This window comes from Nelumbo nucifera, chromosome 1 (assembly GCF_055504915.1).
Source record: "Nelumbo nucifera cultivar China Antique chromosome 1, China Antique-T2T, whole genome shotgun sequence".
NCBI lineage: Eukaryota > Viridiplantae > Streptophyta > Magnoliopsida > Proteales > Nelumbonaceae > Nelumbo > Nelumbo nucifera.
Window position 1 is genome coordinate 155,260,747 of NC_142649.1, and position 15,803 is coordinate 155,276,549.

A 15,803-nucleotide genomic window follows, 5' to 3' on the forward strand; every position below is an offset into this window, starting at 1 on the left:
GAAAAATTGAATGGATTTATGGACATAATAGATCAAAAAATTATTTTGCATGTTTCATTCTAATTTTCTAAAAACTAAATAATTATTTTTTATGTTTTATTCTAAAATTTAAATTAAAATTAGGAAAATTAAATATGTAACAGAAAAAATGAATGAATTTGATCTATAGATCTACAACGTACTCAACCTATAGGGTTAAATTACATAAAATTAAAGATATTATAAACATTTTTTCCAAAAATTTAAAAAATATATAAAAAATCAATTATTTATAAAAAAAATTAAATTGATCTATGGACATGGTAGATCATCCATAGATCTACAACATACTCAACCTATAGGGTTAGATCATATAAAATTAAAGAAATTATATATATATATATATATATATATATATATATTACTCTGAAAATAAAAAAAAAATCCAATTGATCTATGGACATGGTAGATCATCCATAAATCTACAACATACTCGGCCTATAGGGTTAGATCACATAAAATTAAAGAAATTACAATTATATATATTTTATTTATTCCAAAAATTAAAAAAAATAAAAAAAAACAATTATTTAGAAAAAAAAATCAATTGATCTATGGACATGGTAGATCATTCATAAATCTACAACATAATCAATTTCTAGAGCTAGATCAAAAGAAAAAACTAAAAAATTTCACTTTTTTCAAATTTTTATTATTTTGAAAGTTCTTTAAATATTCACAAAGATTTACATATAACAGCAAAATAAGTGGGATTTTTCATACAAGAATAATAGATCAATATACATAAAGATGTTTTCAAGCATCTAAACTAAAAAGAACCTAAAAACATTGGCTGGAAATGTAAAAAATTTTGAAAAAACATCATATTTTCGTTACTTTTTAAACAACCTTGAAAAACTTGTTGAATATTTCCATTTTATAGGTGTTTTCATGGGTTTTTTTCTAGATTTGAGTCTCTACGAATGTAAAGAAAGTTTCTGGAGGGTTTGGGGAAGAAAGAGGGCTTCTAAAATGGGTTTAGAAGCCCTCTTGTGAAGGCTATTCTATTTGTAACAGTGAATTCATCGCGTATCGGCCAAAACATGCCGAAACGGGCCGATACCAGCCCGATACGAGGTTGATACTGTTTCGGCATGGAGAAAAGAGACGATACCTTCAATTTAGGACCATCTCTCGTGCCAGTAAGTCGAAAAACCAATACATATCAACTTATACGAGCCGATACATGACGAAATTTTAAACCTTGCCCCCGCCTACTTCAATTGTTACCAACACTATAATTAGTAATCAGGGTGGCAGCTATGGAACTACTTTTGACTTTCAAGAAAGACATATTTCTGATTGGTTGTTAAGTAGCCGCCAGGCGGATGGAGGGAGAGAGAGGGAGGAGAGATGTCTCATCTGTGACACTCAAGGTAGAGGAGAGGAGAGGAGCAAAACGAGTCTCATTTTTCTTAACTTAACTAACGGCGAGTCTCGTTTTGCTTTAGCCCTTCACACAATTCGGAGGACGTGTGGCGTGTCCTCCGAATGTGCGAACAATGCCTTGACTAAGGGTGCCTGGACTGAAGTCGAACTCTTCCCGATTGGCTCAATTGGTGAGACGTTTGAATGATGGATTGACAAACCATATTACAATTCTCATGTTCGAGGACAAGGGGTGGCCATGAGCCGAGCTTTTTACGAGCTATTCGAGCTCAGCTCGTGAAAAGCTTGGCCCGACTCGGTTTAAATTGAGCTTTGAGCCCGATATATAGGCTCATTTGCTAATCGAGCCGAGCTCAAGCCCAATGAATCTCGACTCGTGAGGCTCATGAGCCTAGTATTAAATAAATAATTTTTATTATATACAATAAATATTTTGTATTAATATAATATTTTATTTTTCATGTATAATAGTAAATAATTTTTATAATTCTTATTTTCTTGTATGTAAAATAAAAATAATTTTATAATTGTTTTTTATTAATATAAAATTAAATAATTTTTATAATTCTTAATTAGTTGTCTAAAAATTAAAAAAATAATTTTATACATATAATTTTTATTTTTCCAAAAATAACTTGGCTTATCGAACTTGCAAGTCGCGAGCTATGAACCGAGCTGAGCTTGAACTTAAACCTCTAGCTCGAATCGAGCTCAAGCCTGATACTATTCCTACAAACGATCTCGAATAGCCAAATATTCAGCTTGGCTCAGCTAGAATCCACCCCTATCCGGGACCAACCAAGTTGAGTTTCCAAGGCAAAAAAGTGAGCACTCTCATTTTGATTGTTGAAGTTAAAAGAATTGTGATTGGTCCTGGAACAAAGAATCAAAATGAGAATGCTCACTTTTCGCCTTGGAAAATTGGAAAACAACCTGATACTTCTAACCATCCCTACGTGCCTATCTGTGAAATTCAAACTGAAAAGGTTTAAAAAAAAATGAGCAACGCTTGTAGAAAACTCATGGAGTATCGATACTTTGAACCTTGTTTTTACCTACATTTCAGGCTCAAGATTAGTTCAGGACTTCGGGCAACGCTTGTTGTGGTTGCAACATAAAGTAGGAAGATTTTTTATGTCTCTGGAGCTGTATACCGATTCTCTTTTTGCAAATCTGGTTGTGCATCCTGCCTTACGTACTCCCTTTTTGCTTTCAATAGATAAGTTTTTTTTTCCTTTTCAAAAAAAGAAAAATTGCAGATACACCATTTTGACCATCTCACAATAAAAGTTGCATGTTCAAAGTTCTGTTGTTTCTTTCTACTGGAGCACCAAAACACCATTCACATAGTCCAGAACATCCAAGAAAGACAATTCTCAGTTTATATACCTTTGGAAAGCCTCTTGGGTTGGAAATGGACTAATACTGATTGGTTACCCCCATCCGTGGGCCATTAAGTACCGCATTGCAACAAGAAAAGGTGCAGAGTCTATTAATTTCCTGCTAATTGCTGATGCTTACAACATGAAAACAAAAATTTATACAACTTATATTTATAAGGCAGAAGGCACATGCAATTGCACGTGGTATTGATAGTACGTAGAAAAGATAAGACATCCACCTTATGCAGATTTTTGAGCAAGTGGGGTACCTGCTTGATATAGTAATAGATATTCACTACAACATCACCAAGATTTATACAACTGTATTTAACCAACTGGGTGTTGAGTATAGAAATATACATACACCTGCAGCCTCGAAAAGCTGTACATCACAGTAGCTCTAACCCAAATTACAGCCCCATACCTCATTCTTGAGCTAGTTGATCCAATGAGGTTTCAAAATCAAATATAATCATTGCAGGATCCACTGGATCAGGTTGGGCTTGATCTGGCTCACATGGCACATAGTCTTCTGTAATCCCCAGAATGGACTGCTCGTCAGCATAAACCCAGTCCTCCCCGTGGAAGTCAGACGGAACAGGATTGATGCTACTAGGATATTGGATATTAGACTCTGTGACAGTTAATGGGTCAAGGTTGGACTGAGGACTTTGAAGTTTAGGATCCATTACAGTAGAAAGTCGTATGCCCTGGGTTGTGGTATTTATTTCTCTGGAGCTGAAGTATAATGGATTTGCATTTGTGGCATTTGGAGCAGAATTCCCATGAGCATATAAATTATGGCCGTCATTTTGTTGCAGTATAGGTTGACCATATGCCTGAGGTTGAGAAGAAATGGGATATGACTGGAAGTCTGTAGTAATCCCCATGTTTGGCTGGGAGGATCTCTGACACAAACCCACATCCGGATTGTTTCCTGAAAGGATGCCCTGCCACCTTGTGTGGCGGTCCTTGTTCAGTAATATTGGGATAGCATGCCTTCTTGGTTGCTGTGATGTGCAAGCAAGGTCGTTATTACTTGACAAACCATATGGTCCATATCCAGCTCGTTGATTTATTGTTGAACCACGTCCCAGATTACCTACCCTTTTAGGTGGATAAAAATGAGGTCCATATCTCACCTTTCGGATGAGATTGGTTGTACCAGATATCAATTGAGATCTGCTTAAATCCTGTGAGAATCTGTTTCTGGAGTGGATGACTCCTGACCGGGGGTTCCTCCTTGGGTTTATGATATTTGGGGTGCTAAAATTGGTAGTTGATGAGCAAGCACGGAGATGGGCTGAGCTGGAGGGTGATTGAATTGGAACAAAGCCACAATTAGGAGGTATTAGTCGATGTGGCGTTTGAGTTGTGTTAGAAGAGAATGGCATCATGGAAAGAGTACTAGCAGGAAGCTTTTGGAAAGCTGGTGGTGCTGCCTTGCCTTGTTTAAGACATATCCTCTGTTCTTTCCATATCTCCTCTTTATCAATAGCATGACAATGATCAGTACTGGAGAGGCCACTACCCCAGTAAGCACATGGAGCAAGTGAGTCACATACATAGCAATGGCACTGCACTTCCCAAAGTGGAGCAAATAAAAATACTAAAAGGAAATCAATCAGAATTTTAGAATAGAGCCTAAAATAGAAAGGGCCATTGCCCACTGTTAGTCTCATCTCTCTGGTGCCTTGGGAGGAGTGGATTGGATATGGACCTAATCTTTTGACACTTTTCAGCCCAAAGTGGGTATTCTCACTTTTCAGCCCAAGATTTATCACTGCACCAAGCAATGGCCCCTAGAACCTAAAATACAAAATGGTACCAATAACAAAGGCTACAATTTTCACATTAGTGAATGGGTGAACATACCAGGTCACAGTACTTCTCATGTGGAGTAGAACCAAAAGGAAATTTAGCACACAAGTGTCGTGGGTGAGGATAATCTCTGCATGCTAGCTGCAAATGAACAGACAAAATTGAGAATTGATGTTAGTCTTACAAAAATACTCACATCCATGACAAAGTAGATGTATGCATGAGGTCAATGACTGCAACAAATACATTACAAAAGCACGAAACAGTTGAACAATGCAATCAGAATTATTTCTTGAGCTAAAATGAAATTATTAACCATATAGGAGAATGTTAATATTTTTCCAATGGTAATCCGCCCCAATTTTGGTGGTTAGATTTAACAAAAAAAAATAATTGACATATACAGGCATCCAAAAACAAATATAATAGTCCACATCCAGGCTCCAGCATGATGCTCCATTGAAGCCGAAAAGCATAGTAGCAATCAGCACTGTCCACATGTGTGTGTGTGTCTGCATGAGAGTGGGAGAGAGGAAGAGGATGTGTGTAAAAGAGAGTGATGCAGTTTAAAATTATGTTTCAAGAAGCACCAAATCAAGTTCTACTAAGTAGAGAATTTAATGGGTTTCCAACATGCAATAGCTAGTTTGTTAGTGGGATTCTAACAACTAGTTTTACATTAAATACTCTAACAGCTACCTCTTCCCCTATATAAAGCCATTTAACCTTAAGTGTGAGGCATCCAGTTCAGAGAATACTCTCTTGGGTGGGTGAGTCCCTAACCCCTAGGATGAGGAGTCCCTAAATCTTGTTGCCTCCATGAAATCCATCTCTTAATTTATAACATTCCACCCAATTTCCGTTCTCTGCCTTATTTCGTTTTTAAGTTATTTTATCATTTTCCTTCTTGTTACTTCAACTACGTGAGAGAGAGAGAGAGGTTAATGTGGCAACGTATGTAGAACCCAAAAGCAGGTTTGCAAATTTGTTTTTAAGTTATTTTATCATTTTCCTTCTTGTTACTTCAACTACGTGAGAGAGAGAGAGAGGTTAATGTGGCAACGTATGTAGAACCCAAAAGCAGGTTTGCAAATTTCGGGGCTTACCACTGGCATAGGGAGCAACAGGATTATGGAAATTTCAGGCCTCAAAGACACCAAGAAGGAAAGATTGAGGAAGGAACAGATAGAAGGATGAGACCCTTTTAGTAAGACCTGAGTGGATAACCCAGTAAGGTTCAAGTGAATGAGAGACAGTTAAATGTACAACTTTTTTTATCAATAACAAAACCTTTTATTAAAGAAAATAAAGCAAAGTACAAAGGAACCTAGGGGAGAGGTAAACTCTCACAACCCTCCCCAAGAAATACAAGAAACAAATTATAACACAGCCCAGAACATCTGCTCCCTTCCAACCCCTTGTTTAGTAAGTGTATTTGCAAATGAGTTGGCACTTCTCTTCACCCATTGGAGCCGAATCTCTACACCCCGAGTTAACCATTTGAACTCCCCTTTTCATTAGCATATTTCCATGGTCCACTCTTCTCCTTTTGCAACCATTCTATAACCAATTTTGATTCTCCTTCAACATATAACTTTTGTAGATTCAATTCCTTAGCCTTCTTTAACCCTTCCGGTACTGGCATAACCTAGCTCTAAGAGAATCACCTACCCCAATAGAACCAGAATACAACACAATAACTACCTCAATAGTACTGGCATAACCTCAGTTACAAGTTACGATTTCTGAAAAGGTATTTATAAATAGCTGGAAATCAACAACCAGCATCAGGATTCATAAGAGACAAATGGCTGAAGATAGCCACACAAGGGGCATGCTTTTATTTTATTATACCCATTCCGTTGCTCTCAAGTATTTGTGATGGCATATGGTTGACTGTTCGTGTATAAAATAGAAATAAGGCATAAAATTCTTCCTTTTGAAACAAAGGCCATTACCCAATAATGGTCTCAGCTAATTGAGGTCTTGGGAGGGGTCGACTGGGTACGATCCTAAACTGAAATTTCTTTTTTGCACAAAGTGGCTGCCCTCAAACTCAAACCTACATTCTCACATTTGCCAGCCAAAGATTTTACCATTGCATCGAGGCATAAAACAAAAGAGTCCAATGCAGTTCTTTTATGGATTTTTTTTTGGATAATTAACAGATTTCTTTAAGCAAGACAGAAATATATGTACAGATACAGCCTCCTAGTGGGACCTCAACCCATTACATAAAATACAGTTACAACTGTACCCAATACATATATTCCCTATTTACCCCTTGCTTTGTAAGCGTGTCAACCAACCCATTTGCAGTTCTTGGTACCCACTGAATTGCAAACAGCAAATCTCTTTTTTCTTGATTGGCAACAATAAAAGAGATTCATTCATTAATTAGAAAAAGAAAAGATACGTGTGGTTGTGATTACTATCAAGAAGAAATCAAATAGTCTCTGCTATCCCACCCAGAACTTGCATTTTACAACATTTTACAGCATAGCCAAAAGTACTGTCACCTATTAACTCCCTGCTTTGTCAAACCATCAGCTGAGCTGCTGGCTGATCTTTGCACCGAAATTACCTCAATCTGCATATCCTTTGAAAACCATTTAACCTGCCTAAATTCATTACAGAAACACCAACATCCTATGATGGGTTGTGATTTAGATGGTATCCCCCCTTCTGGGTGCTTGTGGCTACCAAGCTTCACTTGGGTTAGACCATAGATGCCCCTCTCTTTTACATCAGTTGCCTAATTCTCCCTGCAACTCCTTCAACTTCACCAAAGTCTTCCTGGAGGTTAACAATAAAGAGTTCTATCAGATTGAGTTCATCATCTTGATCCATGCAATGCACAAAGTTTCATTAACACTGCCTAAGTTGTCGTATCATCCAAGTTGCTTACAAGTCCTTACTCCTCTAGATTAATCCACCTTGCCACTCTGTTCACCCCTACACCTCGACTATCTGGATTAGGGAGCTCTTACTCAGAGTTATCATGCAAGACCCATTAGAGCACAACCTTTCTCCTGCAACTCTTGTTTTTCCTTCTCTCTTTAAGTGCCTACAAAGGAAACGATGGTAGATTGAATCTATTGTCTCCCATCAAGGTTTTTTTAGCTTAGCCATGCATCCACTTAAGTGATCACATGACTTGGTTAATTACTTTCGGTTCAGCCCTACTACATTCAACCAGGTCAATTTCACCGAACCTCAATGGTCTGCCCACTAGCTTTTGGGCCAAAAAACTACTGCACGCGCTAGCTCTCAAGCCGTTGCACTAACGCGCAACAGCAGCGCGCTAGCGCGTGCAGTAGTTTTGAATCTTGCTGCAACGGCAAAGCGCGTTGCAGCGCCCTAGTGGGCGCCTGAATTTGCAGCCTTCACTTGCTTGCACTCAAGCCGTTGCGCTAACAGCATGATGAAAAACAGATGCAACAAGCAACGGATTGAGCACTAGCGCAGCGCGGTAGCGCAACCGCTTTCTTGCTGCTAGTGCACTAGATCGAGCAAGGGTTGTCGTACACTCATCCCTTACTGAAAGTGGGAGGTCAGCGGCATCGGTAAGCATTCCGGTCTTAAGCCAATCAGTCCGAGTAGGCAGCAAGCATAGGGGCATCAGTGCTTCCGACCCAGCCAATTTAATTCAAAAACTTTTGAATTACTTTCCATATTAAACTTCCAACCCATTCGTATCTCCTCCATTGCTGACCCTTCAATTTCCTTACTTAAATTTTTCTTTCTTTCATTTTCTTTGCCTATCTCTCTCTTACACATGGCAATCTCCATGCCACATCACCTTCTTTTTCTACCTTTCTCCCCTGCAACCAAAGTGTCACTTTGACTTCTAACACTAAACACACCTTTCTCCACCTTCCTTCTGGAAACAACTCCAAGGATCTTGGAATCTTTTCATAGTTGGCACCCACGACCATAAGTCTCATAGCATGAAAGGCCCTCCACAAGGTACTACAATCTTTTCAAACACATGCTCCAACCACAAATTAAATGGTAGACCAAAAATCTTCAGAACCACACTTCCTTCTTGAAAATCTTTCAAGAGGTTTTTTTATTGTAAGTACACCTTCCTTCATCTCCACGGTCAAGAACTCTGACTAAAACTCCCCCAGGTCAAGTACTGTTTTATTATCTTTGATAAGCATTAGAACTATCATCTCTTTGGTTTGAATTTTATGCATTTCTTCCAACACACTCTTCCAATTTCTCACCTTCTCCTTAGCTACAATCACCATTTTCTTACCCTAGTCCTCCTTATTTCCCTAGGACCACCTTCGATGTTAGAACAGAGCCGCCTACAGTCACTTTCAGTGATTTTTCCACTTCTTCGTAGCATTTTGGTTCTGGTTTGCAACCCCCATTTCCTTGAGACTTCCAAGCTCCTTCCTACTTTAAGAGATAAATAGAAGAGAAACATTATTAAGATAGAAAGAGGTTACAAGAAAGGTGACAATAAATCACCTGCACCCAAAGAAAGAAAGCCCAAATCATGACCCAACAACCCTTAACAAACTTACAAGTACAAAGGAAAAAACAACCAACCCTTTACCCAATAACTTTAAACATTCAACCCAATTAAAACACCTTGCTACAACAAAACCCCCAACCCTCCTGAAAGGACACAACTTGTCCTTCCTATTCCATTTCCTCTCAACAAGTTCCTCCATTACCTTTGCCACCAACATCCAACCCTGTCTTTCCTCCCTTCTGGAAAGCAAGCAATTTGCTTTCTTTAATTACCAAAAACTTCAATAAGGATCATAAAACAACCAAATTTATTATTCAACAATATAAATCTTTCCATATCTTCTGAACTCACCCTTCCATCCTAGGGCCTTCACCGCATGTATTGTTCTGTCCAGAAACCCTTTAAACCAATTGATTAAGTCTTTGACCAGGAAGACAATGGATTTCTTATCATCACTCACCTTCAACACATCACCTCCTTTGATTTCCTCAAACACAAAGCTTTTTTTTTCTCCACTAAGATCTCCTTCCTTCATCCCATCGCTGCTTCAAAGCCCTCTTCTATCTAGAGTATGGCTCGGCCCGCCCCTCTTAACAAATCCCTTATCAACCATTTAAACTTTTTTAAGCATCTCTCCATAATCTATAGGCCCAGACTATCTGCTTCTCATTCTTTATCCAGCCAACCACCACCTAAGAGTCACCTTCAATAATTAGCCTATCCACATTCAATTCTTTTGCTTTATATACTCCAACCATCACAGAAAGGAGTTCAGATCTAGTAGACTCCCCTACCCCAATAAGAATTGAGAATAAGGCTAAAGTATGACCTTTCTTATCTCCAAACACCCGTCCTACACTTAAGGGACCCAAGTTACCACAACTACTTCGATCAAAATTTTATTTAATGAAACCCTCCTCCAGTGGCAACCAATCTTGCTGAACTTTAGCCTTTTATATGAAGATATAACCAGTTCCCTCCATTTCCTTCTGATATCAACATAAGAAAAAGGTGTGAATACGTCCAAAATTTTTAATTAATGTGTCACTCTTATTGGGAAGCAATCCAACACTTCTCCTTAGTTCCCTCCTTTTCATTAAAAATTCTTGAGTTTCTTTCCACATCATGCATCTTCACGTCAACCTTCCCCTTTTCCTCAACCAACTAAAAGCACCAACCTCAAACAAACTGATCAGGTTCATATACAAAGTCCACCTGCACCCAAATGAAAAGCATTTCCAAATTTAGGTAACAAAAGGAAAGGAGATTAGTAGGTGGTAATCAATCTCACAATCTGCCTTGCAAAGAGAAAACCAGTTTGGGGTATACAAAATTCTTCCTTCTTTTTTGCAAAACATCCATAGTAATACACCTCCCAACAGAAAGCCTGGATTTTAGGGGGGGACAGGTCTACACCAAATTTCATGAACATGAAGTGAAGAATGCACCAAAAAAAGAACAAAGAGCCCAAAAGAAAGAGGCACAAGAGAATGAGACTTTAGGATTAGGAGTCCAATCCTCCCATCAAGCTAGGAGGGGTCTAAAACAATATGCTCAAGTAGTTGCAACAAAGTACTGCCACCATGCCATTTAGAATCCCTCAAACCTTGTCTAAAACCCAAGTCCCAATCAAACCCAGCAACAATATAAGAAGAAGAAATGAACTTTGAGATAGGCTCCTTCTTGAATAGTGAAATAGAGAACAAGACTTGGAATATGTCTTTCAAATGACAAGCACCTAATCAAAGGTCTTCCCAAAATAAAATCTTATTACTTGAGTAAACATCATACCTAACACAAGGAAGGAATTGTGGCAGCATTACTTGAATAGCTTTCCAAGGGGTGGCCAAGGTAGCCTAAGAAGACACATTAGTATCCCATCCATTTTCCAACATCCGTGGACACTCACCACCACTTTATGCCACAGTTTGTGATTCTCTAGTGACAGCCTCCACAGCCATTTACCTCACAAAGCTACATTCTTCATTGCTAAACTACCTACTCCCAAACCATCTTGATCCTTACTCCTACAAACAATTTCCCACTTCACCAAATGGTCCTTCTTACCCTCCCCCAGTTTCCACAAGAAATCCCTCATTAATTTCTCCAATTTGTTGGCAATTTCCTATGGAATACCAAATCCTGAAGACTAAGAGGTAGCACATAGGAAGATTAGCAAATGTAGATTTAATCAAAGTTGTTCTACCCCCCAATGAGATATAATTCCACTTTGATGTTGTTGATCATTTCCCAAACCTTTCTACAATTGGTTTTCAAAAACTACAACTTCTAGGATTGCCTCCCAATGAGAGACCCAAGTAATTCATAGGCCAAGTACTAGTCGGACACCCAAGATCTCCTACTATGGTAACTAGTACAACATCATCCACATTCACCCTAGTTACACAACTCTTCTCAAAAATTACCTTAAGTTCAGCATTCCCTCAAATAATCTTATTAGCAATCTCAGCCTCCTTACCTGTTGAGGTTTACTACCATAACAAAAAATTATTATATCATCAGCAAATTGAAGGTGAGTAACTACAACATTATCCCTTCCAACTCTCCAATCAATGGTGATAATACAGAGTTGCCAAAAACAAGGGGCAAATGAAAAACCTTCAATTATATAGATTCTGCAACCAAAAATTATCTGATCAACACTTCAATCATTTTACACCCACCGTGCCTATGTTGTATGGATGATTTTTCTTTCATATTAATGAAACCTCTTTGATTGTTATTGCTCAAAAAAAGGTGAGAATCGATAAGAAGCCAGAGAGGGGCATAATGTATGCACAATACATAAATAAGTGATTAATCAGCTCCTTATTTGTACTGGATACGGGCCTAACATCCAGAATTTTTTGCACATAGTGGCCGCTCTCACACTAGTACCCACATGCTCACACTTGTAATCCCAAGATTTTACCATCAGACAAAACAATTTGTGAACTAACTAAACATATGAACACGTAATTGCATACAATATGACAGAACTACGTACAATATAAAACATTAATAACTGGTTAAAATTGACCAAGTGTTATCAGAACAGAACCAGATGTAGAAAATTCACACAAGAGATGCTAAAGAACAATCATTTACCATTATAAAATCATACAATTTTGTTGCACCAAGGTATGTATGCTAAAAAAGTTTATGAGAGTTCATGGACCAATTCCACAGAACAAAACGTAACATAACAATATATCATCCTATTAGCTGCAAGCCTGCAACATACCATAACCAGTAAAAGAAAGGGGGAAATAATACAAAGAAACATAACCTCTTTACCTGCCCCTTTTCGCTCACAATAAGCAACTCCTCTGACTCATCCGCAGTATCATTGACAACTGCAACTGGGTTGTCAGGGTCACCATCCAAAATCATGCATTCATCATCGGAGACATCCTTAGGCTTTGCAGCATCCGAGGGCCTGTAGTTCTGCTTTTGAGTGACAGAACTAGACCTAACCTCATCCACAAACACAACGTCATCCGATTCTTCTGTTTCATTACCAACCGGACTAAGCAGTTCCGATATCCAATCATAATTATCACCGGTGACTTCTTCACAGGCACCCTCTTCATCAGAACTAATTTCAAGAATTATGGAGCTGGGGTCCATTATTCTAAACAAAGCCAGATCAAATTAACCAGGAAATAAACAAACTTGGATCAAAACGACGGAACTTTTTCATGGGCTTACGAAATTATCAAAAGGGATTTGCAGCACAACTCTCTTCAAATAGAAAAACATACAATTTCAAATTTGGAAATTTCGTGGGAACAAAAGTAATACTGGTGCTTTTAGCTTAGTAAAGATCGATTTGAAAGGGCAGAGACTAAGTGGAAAGGGCAGAAACTTTTCTGGTTAAAGACGTGAACAATTTTGATAAAAGGCTGCATTGCAGGGGAATTCAGATTTGGAGGAGGAACAAAAAAAGAGAGAAAATCTACCTATCTAGCATCTAATCTATACTAAAATAACTAAAAATCCAACTCTGGAAAGTGAGTTATTTCCTCCCTTCTTTTGTGCAAACCCTCGTTCCAAAATGGAGAAAAAAGGTATGGAACTACTATTTTACTATGCATGACTGCAAGTCAGGGGAAGAGGAAAGGTCAGCGATTGAATCCACAGCGATTGAACCAATTTGGGCCACTTAAAAGCCCACGACTGAAATTGAACCAATTTGGGTCGTGGACAAGGAGCCCCCTACAGCAAAGTGCAAACCCTGAGTGTAGATAATTTCTTATACCCTCTTCAAAGCCTACTACTGCATTGGGATACACATCGATCAATTTAACTGAAGCTTAGGCCAATTGGGAAGTCATTAACATTGCTATTAATTTTAAGGACTCACCCATCATCATTGAAGGTGATTCAAAGCTCCACACCAATTGCCTTAGGAAAACAATAAAGCCCCAGTGGATATTGGAGAACATCATCAAAGAATGCCTCAGTGTCTGCCCCCCTCTTTAACTCTATCTTATCAAGAAGCAAATCAAGCGGTAGATTGGCTGGAAAAAGTGCTTATTATAGGACGGGATGGCACCAATAAACACTTATGGTTGGCACACATATGAATTTGGGAAATAAGTCCAAATAAGTGATTTTGCAGGAAATAAACCCATTTTCAATAAGATCAAAATTTGGGCTTTTTTCAAGCACTTGAAAAAAAACACTTAGTGCTTCTGACCCGTCTGTTCCAACGTAATTTTCAAAATACTTATACTATCCCATTTGAAAGAAGCACTTTTTCATTAAACACTCATAAGCACTTATTAATAGGCATTAGAACACAACTTGAATTTGAATGAGCATTAAGATAAGCATTAGTATAAGCTCTTTTTCACCAAGTACCTCTTTTATGTAACATTCATGTGAATTTGGATTTGAAATTTACCAATTAGTATGGACAAGAACAAAGTATTAGGACACAACTTGAACAGTCATTCAGATGGATCCCTAGGGCTGCAAATGCTTTGGCAGGTCTAGGATTATGCAACTGATATGGGTGCAACTTGAGCGGTCAGGTTGATAACTTCTTAAAACTTAAATGAGCTCGGCCCAAAAGATCAGGTCCAATATAGTTTTTTAAAGGAATCAGGTCCAACATAGTGTTATTCTTCAAATCAATTATTCAACATGCACCCCTTGTAATTGAAATCTTGATGCTTGTATTTTTTTCCCCCCTTCTGCAGCGTTTTGAGTAAATAAGGTTTTTATAGAATGAAAATCATGCCATTACTTGTCAAAAAAAAACAAATAATAAGAACGACTCTAACTGAGATCCAAGTAAGAGACTTTTGAAGTTCACTCAATAGAACCAATGAGAAATTGAGAGGTGGGGTTTACAGATATAGGGAATGGAGGATAAAACAAATGACCAATCCATAGATTCCTATGGCCAGTCTATGTGTCAGAAACAAGGTAGATATATCAAGTTCCAATCTTCCATGTTTGGTACAACTACAGAACCTCTTTCTTTCTAGTGTAAATTTGAAACGGATACAAATCATTCATTTGATTTTTTTTTTTTTATTCGGTGCTATGCAGTGTGCACCATTAATAACTTCTCACTGACCCTTTTTCCTCAAAGTGCTGGTTGCAGGATTTGATTTTGCATCAACACTGGAACAAACCAGCTAATAGACCAATGAGTCGGTCCTCGGTTGGTTTGCTCTTCTACGTGGTGTAAAATTTACACTTTTGTTTCCATTTGTAAAAATTAATGATGCAAATTTTGTATAAAAAAAAAAAGTTCATGTTAAATTTGCACCACCTTCTTTCCACCTTAATAGTCTCTCCCGTATTAAGTGGGGACTACACCATTTTGCCTCCTATGTTACTCCCTCAGACAAATAGAAATAACCTACCACCAGTCTCCATTCTCTTTTACATAAAGTAAGAAGCACATCATTTTGTATATGTTTGATTCCACTTACGTTTATTGAGTAAATGTTTATTGACGGTGCCATATAAGCGTCCCATCAGCAAATGTCTCATTGATTGCATTTGTGTGTATCGAAATTTGCAAAAGCAAACTTCAATTTCTATGTGCATCTCCCATTTCAGGAAGCGTTTATTGGCATTTTGCTGATGTGGTGCCTAATGGCGCCTATGTGTCATAAATACCCTCATTAAATGTATTTCTCAGTTTTACAATCACACAAGTACAAAACATTTACTGATTAAACGTAAATAGAACCAAACACCCTCTTTATTTATCACAAACAAGAAAAAAATTAACACAAATCTGAAGGAAAAAATATAGAACTTGTAGCCCATTGCATTTACACCAGTTCAAATGAAATTTATAATGCAAAATAAAGAACTTGTACTGCATTGGACCCAGGCCCATTCAAATTTTACAAATCCTCAATCCAAACCCATTATGTCCTTGGAACATGGTCACATCTATTTTCCCATATTATAGGCAAATTTTGTAGCTGATCCAAATGGTCTATTATATTCATTTACAGAATTCGTTTCAGTCCCACACCTCTGCTTGTATTGAACTTTTTCTAGATTTGTACAAACCATCAAGGTTGTTTGATACCATTGTTATTTGAGGCTTAACATTTAGAGAGACAATGACATTTGATGTTTGACACAAAACTTGTTTGGTTGGTATTTTGTTTCTAGGTAAACTTTACTATATTAGCAAAAAGCTGAAA

At 37.8% G+C, this 15,803-nt stretch overlaps 1 protein-coding gene across 1 annotated transcript; it reads right to left on the minus strand.

The window, feature by feature from the left end:
• Positions 1–3,059: 3,059 nt before the first annotated feature.
• RIN13 (RPM1 interacting protein 13) lies at positions 3,060–13,505 on the minus strand. The gene is made up of 3 exons (XM_010266512.3): positions 12,418–13,505; positions 4,686–4,772; positions 3,060–4,387 (listed from the first exon to the last, which is right to left on the minus strand). Exons 1-3 carry the CDS (start codon positions 12,748–12,750, stop codon positions 3,236–3,238), a joined length of 1,572 nt encoding a protein of 523 aa, XP_010264814.2. The 5' UTR covers positions 12,751–13,505; the 3' UTR covers positions 3,060–3,235.
• Positions 13,506–15,803: the final 2,298 nt, after the last annotated feature.

Coding starts and splice junctions, on each gene's coding strand:
- RIN13 (XM_010266512.3), bottom strand. CDS start 12,750: ATGGACCCCAGCTCCATAATTCTTGAAATTAGTTCTGATGAAGAGGGT. Junction 4,773..12,417: donor TTGTGAGCGAAAAGGGGCAG/GTAAAGAGGTTA, acceptor GTTCATTTGCAG/CTAGCATGCAGAGATTATCC. Junction 4,388..4,685: donor ATGAGAAGTACTGTGACCTG/GTATGTTCACCC, acceptor TGGGAAGTGCAG/TGCCATTGCTATGTATGTGA.